General features: G+C 36.2%; 1 protein-coding gene across 1 annotated transcript; it reads right to left on the reverse strand.

Moving 5' to 3' along the window:
• Positions 1 to 3046: 3046 nt before the first annotated feature.
• Positions 3047 to 8930, reverse strand: LOC122672727 (spermidine synthase 1-like). The gene is made up of 9 exons (XM_043870201.1): positions 8657 to 8930; positions 6323 to 6399; positions 6070 to 6192; positions 4417 to 4521; positions 4150 to 4222; positions 3930 to 4001; positions 3655 to 3850; positions 3422 to 3545; positions 3047 to 3320 (listed from the first exon to the last, which is right to left on the reverse strand). Exons 1-9 carry the CDS (start codon positions 8877 to 8879, stop codon positions 3255 to 3257), a joined length of 1059 nt encoding a protein of 352 aa, XP_043726136.1. The 5' UTR covers positions 8880 to 8930; the 3' UTR covers positions 3047 to 3254.
• Between the last annotated feature and the right edge of the window lie 5470 nt (positions 8931 to 14400).

Consider the following 14400-nt stretch of genomic DNA (forward strand, 5'->3'; position numbering starts at 1 on the left):
AATTTCTAATTATAATTGGGTTACATCAAGGATTGGCTTTAAGTCTTTATTTGTTTGCGCTTATTATGAATGATTTAACCAGAGACATTCAAAGATGAGGTTCCTTGCTGTTTGTTTTTTGCTGATATTGTTTTGGTGGATGAGACAAAAAAAAAAAAAACAAGGATTAGTGCCAAGTTAGAGTTATGGAGATCAACCTTGGAATACAAAAGTTTTAAGATAAGTAGAACGAAATCAGAGTCTATGGTATGTAACTTTGGTTACACTATGACAGATAATGAGATAGTGAAAATTAATTAAGGGGAGATTCCATAAAGTGATTATTTTAGGTATCTTGGATTAATAAAAAATACAGAAGGTGATAAAGAGGTTGGTGTTTAATGTTTTACAAAGAAATAAAATAGGATGAATGAAGTGGAGAGGTGCGTCCGGAGTGTTGTGTGATAGGCACATTCCTTCAAAACTTAAAGGAAAATTTTATAGGTCACTCGTACCACCGGTTGTAATGTATGGTGCAGAATGTTGTGCAATTAAAAAGCATCATATACATAAACTCAAGACAAAACTAGAAAAAATAAAGTAATAAATGATCATAATAGAGCCAGGATGGGGAGTAGCCCTGATGTATTATTAGCAATGAGAAAGTTGTATGAGATAACATGGTTATATTTAACAAAGGCCTTTTGGATGCACGGAAGAATCATTTGGTTCAAATTAAAGAAACTAAAAGAGCCAAGGGTAAACCTAAAATGACCTTAGGAGAAATGGTGAGGAAAGAAATGCATAGCTTAAATCTTGTATCAAGTATGACTTCGAATAGAGTTGATTGGAAGGCAAGGATCCATGTAGCCGACCCCATTTAATTGGGATAAGGCTTTGTTGTTGTTATTGTTCTAGAAGTTTATATATGTGCAAATCTTTACACATACATTAGTTATTGATTTCTTGACAAAACGCACAAAACTATTTTTTTTTTGAATTGCAGGAAATGCCATAGAAGATGCTAAAAAATTATTCTATAAATGACATTCATTTTAATAGAAAATGTTCATGACTTTGGTTAAACGAACGTATAGAAATTTCTTAGGAATAGAAGAAATGAACAAGTAGGCTCAATACTTAGGGACAAACTTGTTTTTTCCAAAATATAGAAATTAGTCAATTACATTATTTGGCTAAAAATAGGCTATCTGAGTGCAAAGCTTGTTCCAAGCAAGGTTCTTAAACTCGGGTTTCGACTGGATTTCAACTAACCAGAAATTGAGTTCGTTTCGGTTTCGATCATATTTCGGTCGAAATCTGGGACTTTCTCTAGGCTAACTCGAACCTTGGTTTCAAGGCACAGAAGTTGTTTTTTTGTCCTGATTTTTGTTGTGCTGTCTATTTTTTACATTTTAAACCCAATCCATATATTAGTTTCACATGGAGAACACTAAAACTACTACTTGTGGTTTTGATCCAAGTTTGATACTGTATATTATTCTTGGACATGGTATCGAATAAGGTTTGACCGAAACATAACTCCTTCAATATAAATGAGATTTAAGCAATCTTGAATTTGTTAGAAAACTTTGTTTTGATAGCTTTCCAACAAATTTAAGATTGCTAACATCTGATTTATATTAAAGGAGTTTACCATACGCGAATGCTGTCAAAATCGCTCTAAATGAAAATATTTTTTTGCACATCAAAACAAATAAATATTTTACCGTACTTTTGTTTTTTAACAATGTTTTACCATATTAAGATTTAAAGAATTTTTATATTTGAGAAAAAACCCCAAATTGAAAATTGCACCTACCGTAAAAAATCTAGTTTTTGTTTGAACTGGAGGGGTTTCCTTTTGGAATTTGATTTTTTAACTATTTTTATTGGATTCAAATACGGGGATATTTGTTTCTTTATGAATAATATCTTAAGTAATATGATATTAGACATAACTAAGTTTCTGGCGTAAATACCTGGCTGTCCTAGTTTCGAGCCAAGTTTGCCTTAGTTTCGATGGGCATATGGGTCAAAACCATCAAAATATGGTCGAAACTAGTCGAAACCATCGAAATCCGATCGAATCTAAGAATTTTATAAAATTCCCCTTCAACTCATCTCGGAAACCTGCGAAACTAAATTAACTCGATGGTTTCGACAAGTTTCAATCAAGTTTTTCTTCCATGGTTCCAAGTACTAAACAGTTTTACGACAAATCATAAACAAGTTTAACAAAAATAAGTTGGATAATCCATTTGAAAGGACTAAAAATAAAACTTTATATAAATTAATAATCAAATAAAATCATTTTCAAATACATGAATTTTTATGATTAAATATAACTAAACCACCCTTTGACCATGTCAATCTTTCCAATGATATTTTAATTATGGAAGAAAGAATACTTGGACACGAGTAGTGCGCTGCCATTACACCAATACACAAGGGCGTTCAAAATGACAGCTACACCCTCATAGAATGGTGAAAACTCCTGAATGTGGCAATCATTTCACACGACCTGTATCTGGGCACACCCCACGCACTTAAGTAGCGTTTTCTTTCCCTTTAATTATTTTCCAGTTAATTTTCTTAAACTTTCTGAAAATATACAAAAACGTCATTTGAGGACATCCAAATCTAAAAATTGGGTCAGGCAAACATTCATGAACACTATGCAAGTATGCACACCTCAAGGGTGACAAAATGAGACGTCTACACATCTCAGCTAACTTCTAGAGGCCTATAATTTCAATAACAAAAATGTGACGCAGCTGAAAATTACCCTGAGGTGATGACATAGGCATTAGCCCATGCTCACAAAATTTAAGCATCAACTGAACTGTCAAGTAGCAGATATGCAGGGCTAAGTAGAGTAACCAACCTTAAGGAGAGCCGTTCATGAAGATATAAAAAAATATATGTGAAGGAAACCCATGTTTTTTAAGGGAAAAAAATTCCAGCTTGCCCTCACCTGAATGTAAATCAGCAAGTCTTGTATATTTTGCCCCGTGGAAGAGTGATCTAGAAATTCTCATGGTTCCTAAAAGTAAAGGCCAAGTTCCTCAAAAAAGAGCTCCATTTCGTTTTAACTGAATACTCCAGCTAAAAGGCCAATTTCCAGCCTCAAATTCATATATATACTTCCATGATGATATTCAGATCTCAATTTATTCAGTAGCTCAATGCAACCTGGGCTAACTCAACGAGGGAGATCCCCACGTAAATTACAACAGCTAAACAGTACTAGCCTATGTTCTAGGATGTTCTCCTCATGTAGTTTTGGAATCAATCACCTTCTTCGCGAAAGATGGTAAACAGAATGCAGCTGAATGGATCTGTAAGAAAAAGAGGGTAAGAAAGAACATTTCAAACTACATAATGAGAAAACCAGTAAGCAAGGCCTAAAACAGGATATTCGAGAGGACGGTGATAAAACCTCTGAGTTGTAGAACTTTAATGGTCCTATGCTATTACTCTCATAGGCATTTAAGGGGTTCACAGGATGCTTGAAGTCAACTGGTAGTCCCTCGGTGGAGCAAAGCATGAAACCAATCACTCCACTGCAATGAAAATGTATCATTTACAACACATTTCATGTTATACCGTTAATAATGATTGAAGTCAACTGGTCTCTCTCTCTCTTTCTCTCTCGTGTGGAAAAATTTATACCTGGGGTATGTAGGGACTGTTGTCCAAGCATAATTGACAGAACCTTTGAATATCTGGCGACAGTTTGAGACAATATCTTCAATGATGTGCATGTGAAGCCATATGCTTTCTGCCTGGGTGCAGACAACTCCTCCTGGACGGAGAGCTTTTGCTACAGACTCAAAGAAAGGCTTCTCAAAAAGCTCTTGTGCAGGCCCTGATTGATGTTAAACATGAGGACAATGTAATGATAAAAAAGAATAATGACATACCAAGTGATTTGCAGTGAGCATTACCAATTGGATCAGAAGAGTCCACAATGACGGCATCATAAGTTCCTTCAGAAACAGCTTTCAAAAATGCTACTCCTGCAGATGAAAAAGCACAGGAGAAAAATGAACCACAAGCCCAAATACATATTCTCAATATAAGAGGGGTGGGGGTGGGGGGGGGGGGGGTGGAGGGCAGTATAACAGTTATTTTGCAAAGAAATAACAAGAATAACAGATCATATACCATCACCAATATGGAGGTTCACACGGGGATCCCCATAACCAACTGCTACATCCGGAAAAAATTGCTTAGCAACCTGGAATTGATTAAACAAACTCAAAAACTTTTTAACTGTAAACTAATAAAGAAGGCAGTGAATTTCTATATTTATATATATATATATATATATATATATATATATATATATATATATATATATATATATATATTGTGGGGGGTGGGGATGGGGGAAGAACATACACAACCAAATAAAGGTTATTATTTACTTACATCAACAACCATTTTATCAATTTCACATATATCTATCTGCTCAACAGAAGAATGGCGAGATACTTCTCGTAGAACACCACCATCTCCTCCACCAATAACCAGCACCTGAAGGAAAAGGACCTAACTCAATGAGTAAAAGAAACTAATAGAAAGTGGAATCCTTCAGGAACAAGGAAAATGTGCTTCAATTTCATTCTAGCTTCATGAAAATTTTATCCAAAACTTTGCAAACATCCACAGCATGAATCAAGGACTTATTTATGTTTGAGGTTACAAAATTCTGGCAGAAATGTTGAGAGGTGGCCATACAAAGCAATCACCTTATCCAATTGATTAGAGTTAAGCAAGCAGGAAGAAGAAACGAAAAAAATAAAATCAAATCAAATAACTTAGGTATTTCCATGACTGAGGGTGGGCCTTGGTGCAACGGTAAGGTTGCGCCATTGTGACCAAGTGGTCATGGGTTCGAGTCTGGAAAAAGCCTCTCAGTGAAAGCCGGGGTAACACTGCATACATTATGACCCTCGGATCCTGCAGTGGTGGGAGCCTTGTGCACTGGTTTGCCTTTTACGCATTTCCATGACTGAGAACGAAAAGGACTGACATTCTTCCCATTGCTCCTTCCTCTTCCTGGTAGACAATGATTAACGGATAGTGGTTGGTTGGCAAGTTGGAGGGTGGAAACATTATCTGGTGTCAGGGCTTTACTACTGAAGCAAGCTAAAACAGACCTTGTCAGTGCCATTGCACTTATTTTCTTCCAAACATGAATCTGCAAACCTGACTTTCGGTATGCACTCTCTTCATTACTTACTTTATTTATCAATGTTCATGTAATGTTATTCCGTGCAGCATATGCATGCATGCAACAAGAAGAATGAAACGAGAAAAAAGATACCATATATTCAACCACAACTAATCATCAAATGAAGAGACATTTAATGAATTGCTGAAAAGGGTCACATCAGTGCAACCACTGAGCCTTGAAGGTGCCAGCAAGCTCAGCTGGTAAGGTCAGTTGCTAGTTGCAGCAGTGACCCAGGATTGAATTTGCCTTCACATGCGGGGGGCGGGGGGGAGTAGGGTTGGGGGAGGGCCTTATGGGACTTCAATAAAACCCCAACCCTCCAAACAAAAGGAAAAAGCAACCACTCAGCACCTCTCATGGATCTCACTGATCAGTATGAGAAACAACATTCTGGAGTCTCTCTTGTACATTCTACAGTGACCAACTCTTCTAGGTAGCCCCAGGGGTTCCTCCCTCTCTACCACTCCTATCCACATAAACTCCATCTTTAGGGGTCCAGCAGAAAGAAATCCAACTGCTGCCCTCAAATTTACTACATAAACCAAGTTTTGGAGCAAATGGATCAGAAATGAGACTACTCTTTATTGAGAGAAATATCATATATTTCTTTTTTTCTTTTTTAGAAGAAAACATTTCAGATAGGTAGAGGATCCAAGCCCAGATTGGAAAGCAGTGAATAGGTACCAAACACACTCTTAGAGCTCAGGAGCGTCAGCAGTCTTGAATTTTACATTTTGAAGTCTATAATTTGTTCATTAAAATTATTACTGGATGCAATAATACTAATAGACAAAGAAATTGGGAGAGGGAAAAACAGTGCATCAATCCAACAAGGATGAGAATACCTTCTTTGGGTTTGGAATAGAACAAAGAGGAAGGTGAGTAATCATTTCTTGATATGCACACTCATCCCTTTCCGTAAGTTGAATCACCCCATCCAAGACAAGAACCTTCCCATATGTTGATGACTGAAACAAGGAAGAATAACAGCTTCAAAATAATTGCATTCAATTTACATATGATGTGTCAGGGACATATTCAAAATGTACACTAACATGACTCAATAAAAGTTTCATCCTTTCCTGCAGCAGCAAATACCTGGAATACCATAACATTTTGGTATTCAGATTTGCCCTGAAATAAGATCTTTTCCACCTTCAGCGAGTGTGCTTCTCCTGAAGAGTAAATGAAGTACCGTCAATCATTTCTGCAACTTCTAGGATAGAGAGTCCAAAAGCCATAAAAATCCCCAAGCTTTTATATTGATGCTAATAAACTATGCATGTATGCATTTAAGGAGGAAAATGGTTACCCAAAAGAAGCACCAAAAATATGAAAACACCACAACAATTGTAACTTCAGGCTTCCCTCTACGCGTTAGTTTTTATAGTCTATTTTCAGTTGATTGCTCTATTAACATTAATATCACAAGCATTTAACTCTTTATTTACATAAAAAAAAAAGGCACAAGATTCAAAAACCCAGAGGAAATGATCAATCTAACAGACAGAATTGCAGGAGTACTGCAGTTAAGTTTCTTACAAGTCCAAATTAATTAAAAGGAAGCACCCTAAACAATAAATCAATACAACCCAGAGCACACAAAGGTTACAATTGTTTGTTCAATCAAAACTTAAGCTGGAACAAACCCAATAAAATAGGATCCACCCATTTAAGTAGAGGTAGATAACTGCAAGCAATTGACTGACCAGTTCAAACACTTAACCATTGCAATAAACCCAGTGAAATTAAATACTTGAAACCATCATAGTAGTTAAAACAGCCAGTGTCAAAAAGAAACCACTGAACCACAATTATTAAGTACTTAAAAAAGAAACATAGCAGCAAATTACATAACACTTAAATACAACCAACAACACACGCCAACCAGCTAGAGTCCTAAATTATCAAAAAGACAAGAGAAAGACTCAAAGGTTTACTGAGTTGGATATAGCCCTTACACAATTCATAGTGTTTACATCCATTTCATAAGGTTGGCCAGAAATGCAGGATGGTCACATAGAGAATAGTAGATGTTTATTTGATGGCTGACATGATAAGGATTATGTTGAACTTGGGTAATTAAGTGGAAAAATAATAATAATCTAAATTTCCTTACAGAAAATAAAAGGTCGTTTTTTTAGTATTATATTGAGTTTATAAATTTTTAGTTATAATATATCGCTAATTTAATAAGAATGGGTAGGTTAAAACTATTGGAAGTAAGAAGTAACTACTGTTTTTGAATATAAAGAAAATTAAGTTAACCAAAACAATTATTTCGAGCTTCAAAAATAATAGTAAAAATTGATGCAGCATAGTAAACCAAAAACAAAACAAAGACCAAATAATAGCAAGAGATATTGCAGAATAAATATGCATGTATTACAAAGAAAAACAAATTTGATAGATATCTTGTACCGGAACAGAGGATTCTGTTACACTTAGATATCTTGTACCAGAACAGAGTATTCTGTTACACAGATAGTAAATAAAAAAAAAAAATGATTAATGATCCTTCAGATATATAAATTATTGAGAAGCAACAGGCGCTTAAGGAACAAAATGTCAATGTAAAGGCTCTGAAATTAAGTCATAAAGAAAAAAAGTAGGAGCATAGAGCAACACACTTCAGCAGAAAACAAGTAAACAGTTGTCTTCAGAACATGACAACTGGCCATTCATCAAACCTTACCAATACAATTTCCACTTACACAAGGAAAGCAGACAAGAGATAATATCTCCATACAATGGACCCAAAAGATGATCAACATCTGACAATCCATATATAGAGTAACAATTTTCAAAAAAAAAATCCCCTGAAGTGTATATCAAATAGTAATTTTTCTTTTAAGGGGGGTGTATGTTGAAGCAAACAATACAACAAAAAGTTAGTTTCACACCTTCCCGTAAGTTATGGAAATCAAAAGCATCCTGAAACACCTCCCAGAATCATCAGAAACCATCCATATTAACAAAATATTATCTGAGAGAATGAAAACCAGGGAGAAAATCCTGAAAAGGCCATGCCTTCAAAGCACATTTAGGAAAAAAACTCGGTAGTCGCAATCAATACCAGAATCTAGAAACATTCCAATAATCAAAACCAGGAGGCACTCAAAAAAAAATAAATTTGTCAATCGACTTCAACATCCAAATCAAGGAGCAGAATCATGAAATGCATAAAGATAGAAAGAATAAAAAAATAATAATCCAAAAAAATGAGATTCAAAGAGAAATCAACCGGTTACAACAAATACCCATTAGAACAGATTGAGCAAACCTCAGGAAACGAGACAAAAGTCACGCAACAATGGAATGCATACTATAATAGTAATCATAACATAAATACACCTAGAAATGCAGGAAAACAAATAAAGAACCTATTAATCCGAATAACAACAGTGAAACAGAGACTCTAAGAGAACCGACCAGGCCACATTGGGCTAATCTCAGAAAACCACCCAGGGATGACAGAAGAAATGCAATTGGGCTCGTTCCCGTTCCCGTTCTCCATCTGGATAGATAAAGACGAAGCAGAAAAACCGTTCTCGTTGTTATCAATCATAGCTTCACCTTCTCCTTCTCTTGGCCTCTTGACAGGCAAATCATCAGAAACTTTCGAAGCAGAAGCAACAACGCTGTCTTTATCCATGGATTCCCTTCCCTCACTACTATATATAAACAGTAAGAGAACCCAGAAACCGAACAATCAGAATCAACTAACAACGATCGTTGTTAAGAGGGAAATATCAGAGAAAATAGAAATGTTTGATTAGGGAAAACGCCTCAGTGGATCCTTCACTGCTTGCTCGACCTCCACAGAGAAAACGAATAATTACTATTCAAGTACCGAAAAAACAAATGTTTATATATATTTATATTTATATGATGGGGATTCTCATCCGTATAAAATTAGTAAATAATAGCAGGGAAATGATAGAACTCTCATTAGGGTTCTGACCTTTGGGGCTCTCATTGTCAGAATACAACATCACCCATGATATTATTCTATTTTACATAATTGCCACTACTTAACTATCTTCTTCATACAATCACTTTATTAATTACTTTAAGGGTTTAAGAATGCTAACTGGTCGCACTCTAGGGGTGGCTCCAATGCCTAGACACAGTAATCACTTAACCGCTTTCCTCACATGAAAATGTAGAAATCTCATGGGGCAAGACGATTGTGTTTAGGCACTGGAGCCAAGTCTAGAGTGCTACCGATTAGTGTTCTTTTTCCCTTTAGGAGACAAAAAGAGAGATGTGGATTGCTAAGCAAGGATGCAATACCGATCTTGATACATATTAATAGTATACCAAGTTTTTTTCAACAATAGGAAAAAAAAAAAAAACACAGGCATCACAATGCCTAGTGAAATATAACGCTTCACTATTTGTCACTTAAAAATATATGGATAGTCCATGTGACAGAGGACCTCACATACACCCCCAAAATTTTTATTTTTTTTTTGGTAAAGCATACACCCCAAAATAAAGCAAGGACAGTTGCTCAAACATTGATTCAAAGTTTTCGTAAAATTTCTAAAATGTCATCAAATGGAGATAAATATAAAATATAAAATGGCATCTTTTGTAATTTTAATTACTTCTTCTATTCATTTTATATGGAAAATTGTGAAACAGGCATAGTGACAAAGAAGAGCACAAAAAAAAAAAGAAAAAAAAAATCTATATTATATCGATCAGGTATTGATATCAGTCATGGACAATACCGACACGAATCATCTGATAGGGATAGGGCCAACCTAATACCAATAATCAAAATCGTTTTACAGATATGGGTCTCAATTTGGAATCAAAATCGACCGTTTAAAACTGTACTGAATCGAACCAAAAAAACTAATCAATCCGATTTTAATTTTAAAAAAATGAATTTTATTCAAATCAATACGGTTTTAGTTTCAAGAGTAAAACCATTCGGTAAAAACACAACCATACCAAGTTACATGCTTCTATACTGAACTTACGATTTACTCCTATATTACTATATGTCTTACTCTTTTTTAGTGTCTGTCTTTCCACTCAAAAATTTTTAATCACTCTCTTTAGGATTTTTTTTAAAAAAACATCTCTGTTTTTCCACTTGATGCATTTGTTTTTTAATTCCTCTCAATTTTTTATTTTTTTTTTGGAAGAATGTTCTCAGGTAAGGCATATGGATCTGTCACTTAGGGGGGCAGGGTGGTCATTGCGCCCACCCCATGTGCCTGAGCGCAACCTACTCTGCGCGAAACCGAATCTATATGACTTTAGGGAGAATGTTCTTTGTGCCGCAGCGCAGCCTACGCCAAACATATGGACAACCTATGCAAGGGGCAGGGTGGTCATTACACACACCCTTATGTGTCTGGGCACAAGCTGCACTATGGCATAGAGAACAACACCCCATGACTTTATATCGAAACCAAGGTACTATTCTCAATATGGTACGGTCCCCTCATGACATTTGATAAAAATCATATGAAGCCTTTTTTTAGTATAACATATTAAGTATTGATTCTCACTGTGGTACGGTCCCCTTACCTTTTTTGGTAAAAGTACGGTCGCCTTACGTGATCCTCCATTCGAGCAAAATAAATTACTTTCTCTTGCATTAAGTCTGGAACTCTAGATATGTTGTAATACTTTTGACATGTTTGACATATAAGGCATATTTCTACCAAAAAACAGACATACAAGTCATATAAAACCTCAAAAAAAATAACAAGTGAAGATATGTATGTATAATTTATAAATGGAGAAAATTTTCCTTCACTGAACGGTGAAGGCTAATCACCTTATCCTAGATTTCACGAACCCCTATAGGATTTTAGTAAAATTCTAAAATACCCTCGTGATACTTTATCGCACCCATCCTTCAATTTGCATTGAATGAATTTCCATTCATTGTGGTTGAAGGAAAATTTAGTCATTTATAAATTGTCAATCTATCTTTTTTTGTTTTTATGAAAAATCTATTTGTTTATTTTTCAGTGCATTATAATATGTAGGGAAAATTATGTCTCCCTCCCTGTACTTTGTCCTAATTATACGTTCTTCCCCTTAATTTTGCCCAATTATATACGATTCTCTGTAGTTTTCAAAAAATTACTAAGACCTCCTTTGCCATTAGCATCTGTCTGGTAAGTGACGACGTGGCATAGTAAGATTTTTGATAATCCCAAAATTAACCCTATGTCCTTGTGAGATGACCCTTTTACCCTATTGATTTAATCCCCAAACTAACCCTGGGTCCATGTAAATAGACCCTTTTACCCTCCTCCTCCAACCCCTTTCCTGCAACTCCGTCCCAACCCGGCTCCTTGCCTTGAAACACAGAACTTTGGATCAAATCAGATCCAATCCCATTCTACCAAAGGATAAAAGTTCATCACACGAATGGCATTGATCATGAAGGACGCCCTGTTTGATACAACATTTATGGTGTCTTTCAGATTAACATGAAATTTGGGCTTTGAGATTTGAATTTCTTGCCATGGATTCTGTGAGATGAGAACTTTGAACGCCTTATCTCTTCACCTTGAATTTTATACCAATTGAGCCATTTAGAAGAAAGAAGGCGTGAGTTGATGCTGTGAGGCATTCACATGAACCAAGTCGCTTGTCTTCTTCTCCAAGAAGTCTAGTTTCATATTCCAATCTTCCAAGATGTTAGACTCCTCCCCAACGCTCCTCACAATCTCAGGTGATCTGATTACACATGGAGCTCATTGGGACATAACGCTTCCTCGTTCCAGGAAATGAATCTTCGTTTTCTGCAAATCTCCAATTTTTAGGGTTCTTGAATGATCTGAACTGCAAAGCATCAAGCATGAATCGGAGGCAAATACAGACTATATAAAAGTGAGACTACATTACCTTCTTTTTAGTTCCCCGCACCTACTAATTGTGTTATCTTTGTATGAAAATGGCTCTTTCAGGAACACGAATGAAACCCTAAAAATGTAGAGGAGATACGCAAGAATATTATCAAACACTACCAGAACGTTCACATTTCTTTTACGTTTTAATTTTCTTCTAAATTTTGTTTCGTCCATCCATATACGGAAGTTAAAATCCACATCTTTCCTTGTATTTTTTTGCTACCAGATTTAATTCACCCTCTCCATTTGGTTTGATATCTGGAGAATTTGTTGGTCCTGAGTCGGAATTTCTATGCATTTAGGTGTCAATTAAATGCATTGGGAAGCGTTGATAATGCTCAGATTGTGGTTTATGGAAGGCATTTGACCAATTTTAGCCATACTCATTTCGATATTTCTCCCCTTTAAACAGTTCTCAATGAAAAATTAGATCCTCAAGGAGAGTAACAATTGAAGAAACAATCCGTACCCAACAACTATACGACGACCTTCTCTGTACCACTGCAAATTTCTTCCCGTACGAGAAATCAAAGAAACCATGTTTTTTAGATTTGCCAACAGAGGAAGAAACGAGCAAGAAACCCTTAACTTTCAACCTTATTCTGATAAGAGATTAACAATCGCAGGGAAGCTACGGATGACGACATTATCACATACTCGAACTTACAACAGAAATAAACGAGGAGGCGGCGGCGGCAGTGGTGGCGGTGGAGGTGGCGGTGGTAATGGAGGAGAAGGCAGCGGCGGAAGTGGTGGCGGTGGAGGAGGAAAGAAATGGGTGTTTTAGGTTGAAGATGATGAAAAGGGTATCATTGTAATTCTATTTGTGGTGTTTTAGAACAAGGATAATATTGTCTTTTCAAATCATTAACTAATAGCATCTTAACACCGTCAGCCATAAGGGGTCAAAATGTAAGGTGGGAAAACCAAAGGGAGGAACGTGTAATTAGGGCAAAGTACAGGAGAGGGAGATGTAATTTTCCCTAATATATGTGGAAAAGAGAACGCAGGTGCAACAGCCCGCATGCACCCAGATAGCATTCTTTCTCCCTATAAGTATAGGGATGAGAACCCTAATTCTCCTCACATGAAATTTTTTATTCATATTTCTCTTTAAAAAATTAAGGATCGAGTTTTCCTTCAACCACAAAATGTGAATTCATTCACCGTAGGTTGAAGGATGAGCGCGAGAGGGTACCAAGAGGGATTTTGGGACTTATACTAAAACCTTATAGGGGTTTGTGAACCCTATGATGGGTTGGTGAACCTTCACCATGTAGCAAAAGAAAACTTTCTCCAAAAATAATTAAAAAGCTTCATACAATGGGTACCCTGGTGGCTTAGAGACACTTTTTCCATAATTTATGCGCATGAGATCGTTGTCTGGATCTGATCACATAGTCCTACACCAACGCGGGTCCAATGATAGAATGCGCAAAGGCATCAACATGGATGTGATTTTTTATTTTGTTAACAAATTAGAGTTAGGGTTTTAACTGATTGAAGATAAATACGTAATGAGAGAATCTTGAGTGCTTGATATTATGAACCCAACGCATAAGCTATCGATAAAAAACTTTCTCAGATTGATACCAAAGGAATCTCGTCAAGTTCCTTTGATGGGAGAGGGAATTAGAGAGCAAACTAAGAGAGAGAGTCACACAGAGAGAACCAGCTGCGTGCCATTCCTTGGTGCGGTTACACATGTATATATAAGAGGGGAAACCGCCTAGGGTTCCCAAACCTAACGGTGAGCCCCATGGCGTCTCCCCTATTTGGGTGTGCATATTGGGATGCATTCCAATTTGGTAATGAAAGCATTGTTACAAATCAAATCCTCTATTCCTATCTAGTTGTTTAATTGTTTGATTTGGGGAAGAAGAGTGAAAGTGTTTTTACCGACTTTTTGCTCACTGTAGGTTATAAAAACGTAAGATTTCATTGTGGTTCAAACAAACAAGCAAACCGATATAAATTGAAAAACCAAAAATAATTCGAAATCGTACTGAATCGAAATTCCTTAACGGTTTGGTTTTGGTCTCATTCACTCTCAGACTGAAATCGATTCAGCTCAACTAAAACCAAGCCGAACCGACTATTTGACACCCCTATTTTAGAATTTGTTTTTGTTTGGTATCGTGAAAGACACTATATTTTTTAATATTAGTCCATATCGACTGTATTGAACAATTTTGCCCCTCAAAGGCATTGATAACATACTTTTTTTTTAGGGGGGAGAACGTTACTTGATCGTGTGGCCCACCAAAACACAAAAGCATACAAAAG

This window comes from Telopea speciosissima, chromosome 8 (assembly GCF_018873765.1).
Source record: "Telopea speciosissima isolate NSW1024214 ecotype Mountain lineage chromosome 8, Tspe_v1, whole genome shotgun sequence".
In the NCBI taxonomy this organism is placed as follows: Eukaryota; Viridiplantae; Streptophyta; class Magnoliopsida; order Proteales; family Proteaceae; genus Telopea; species Telopea speciosissima.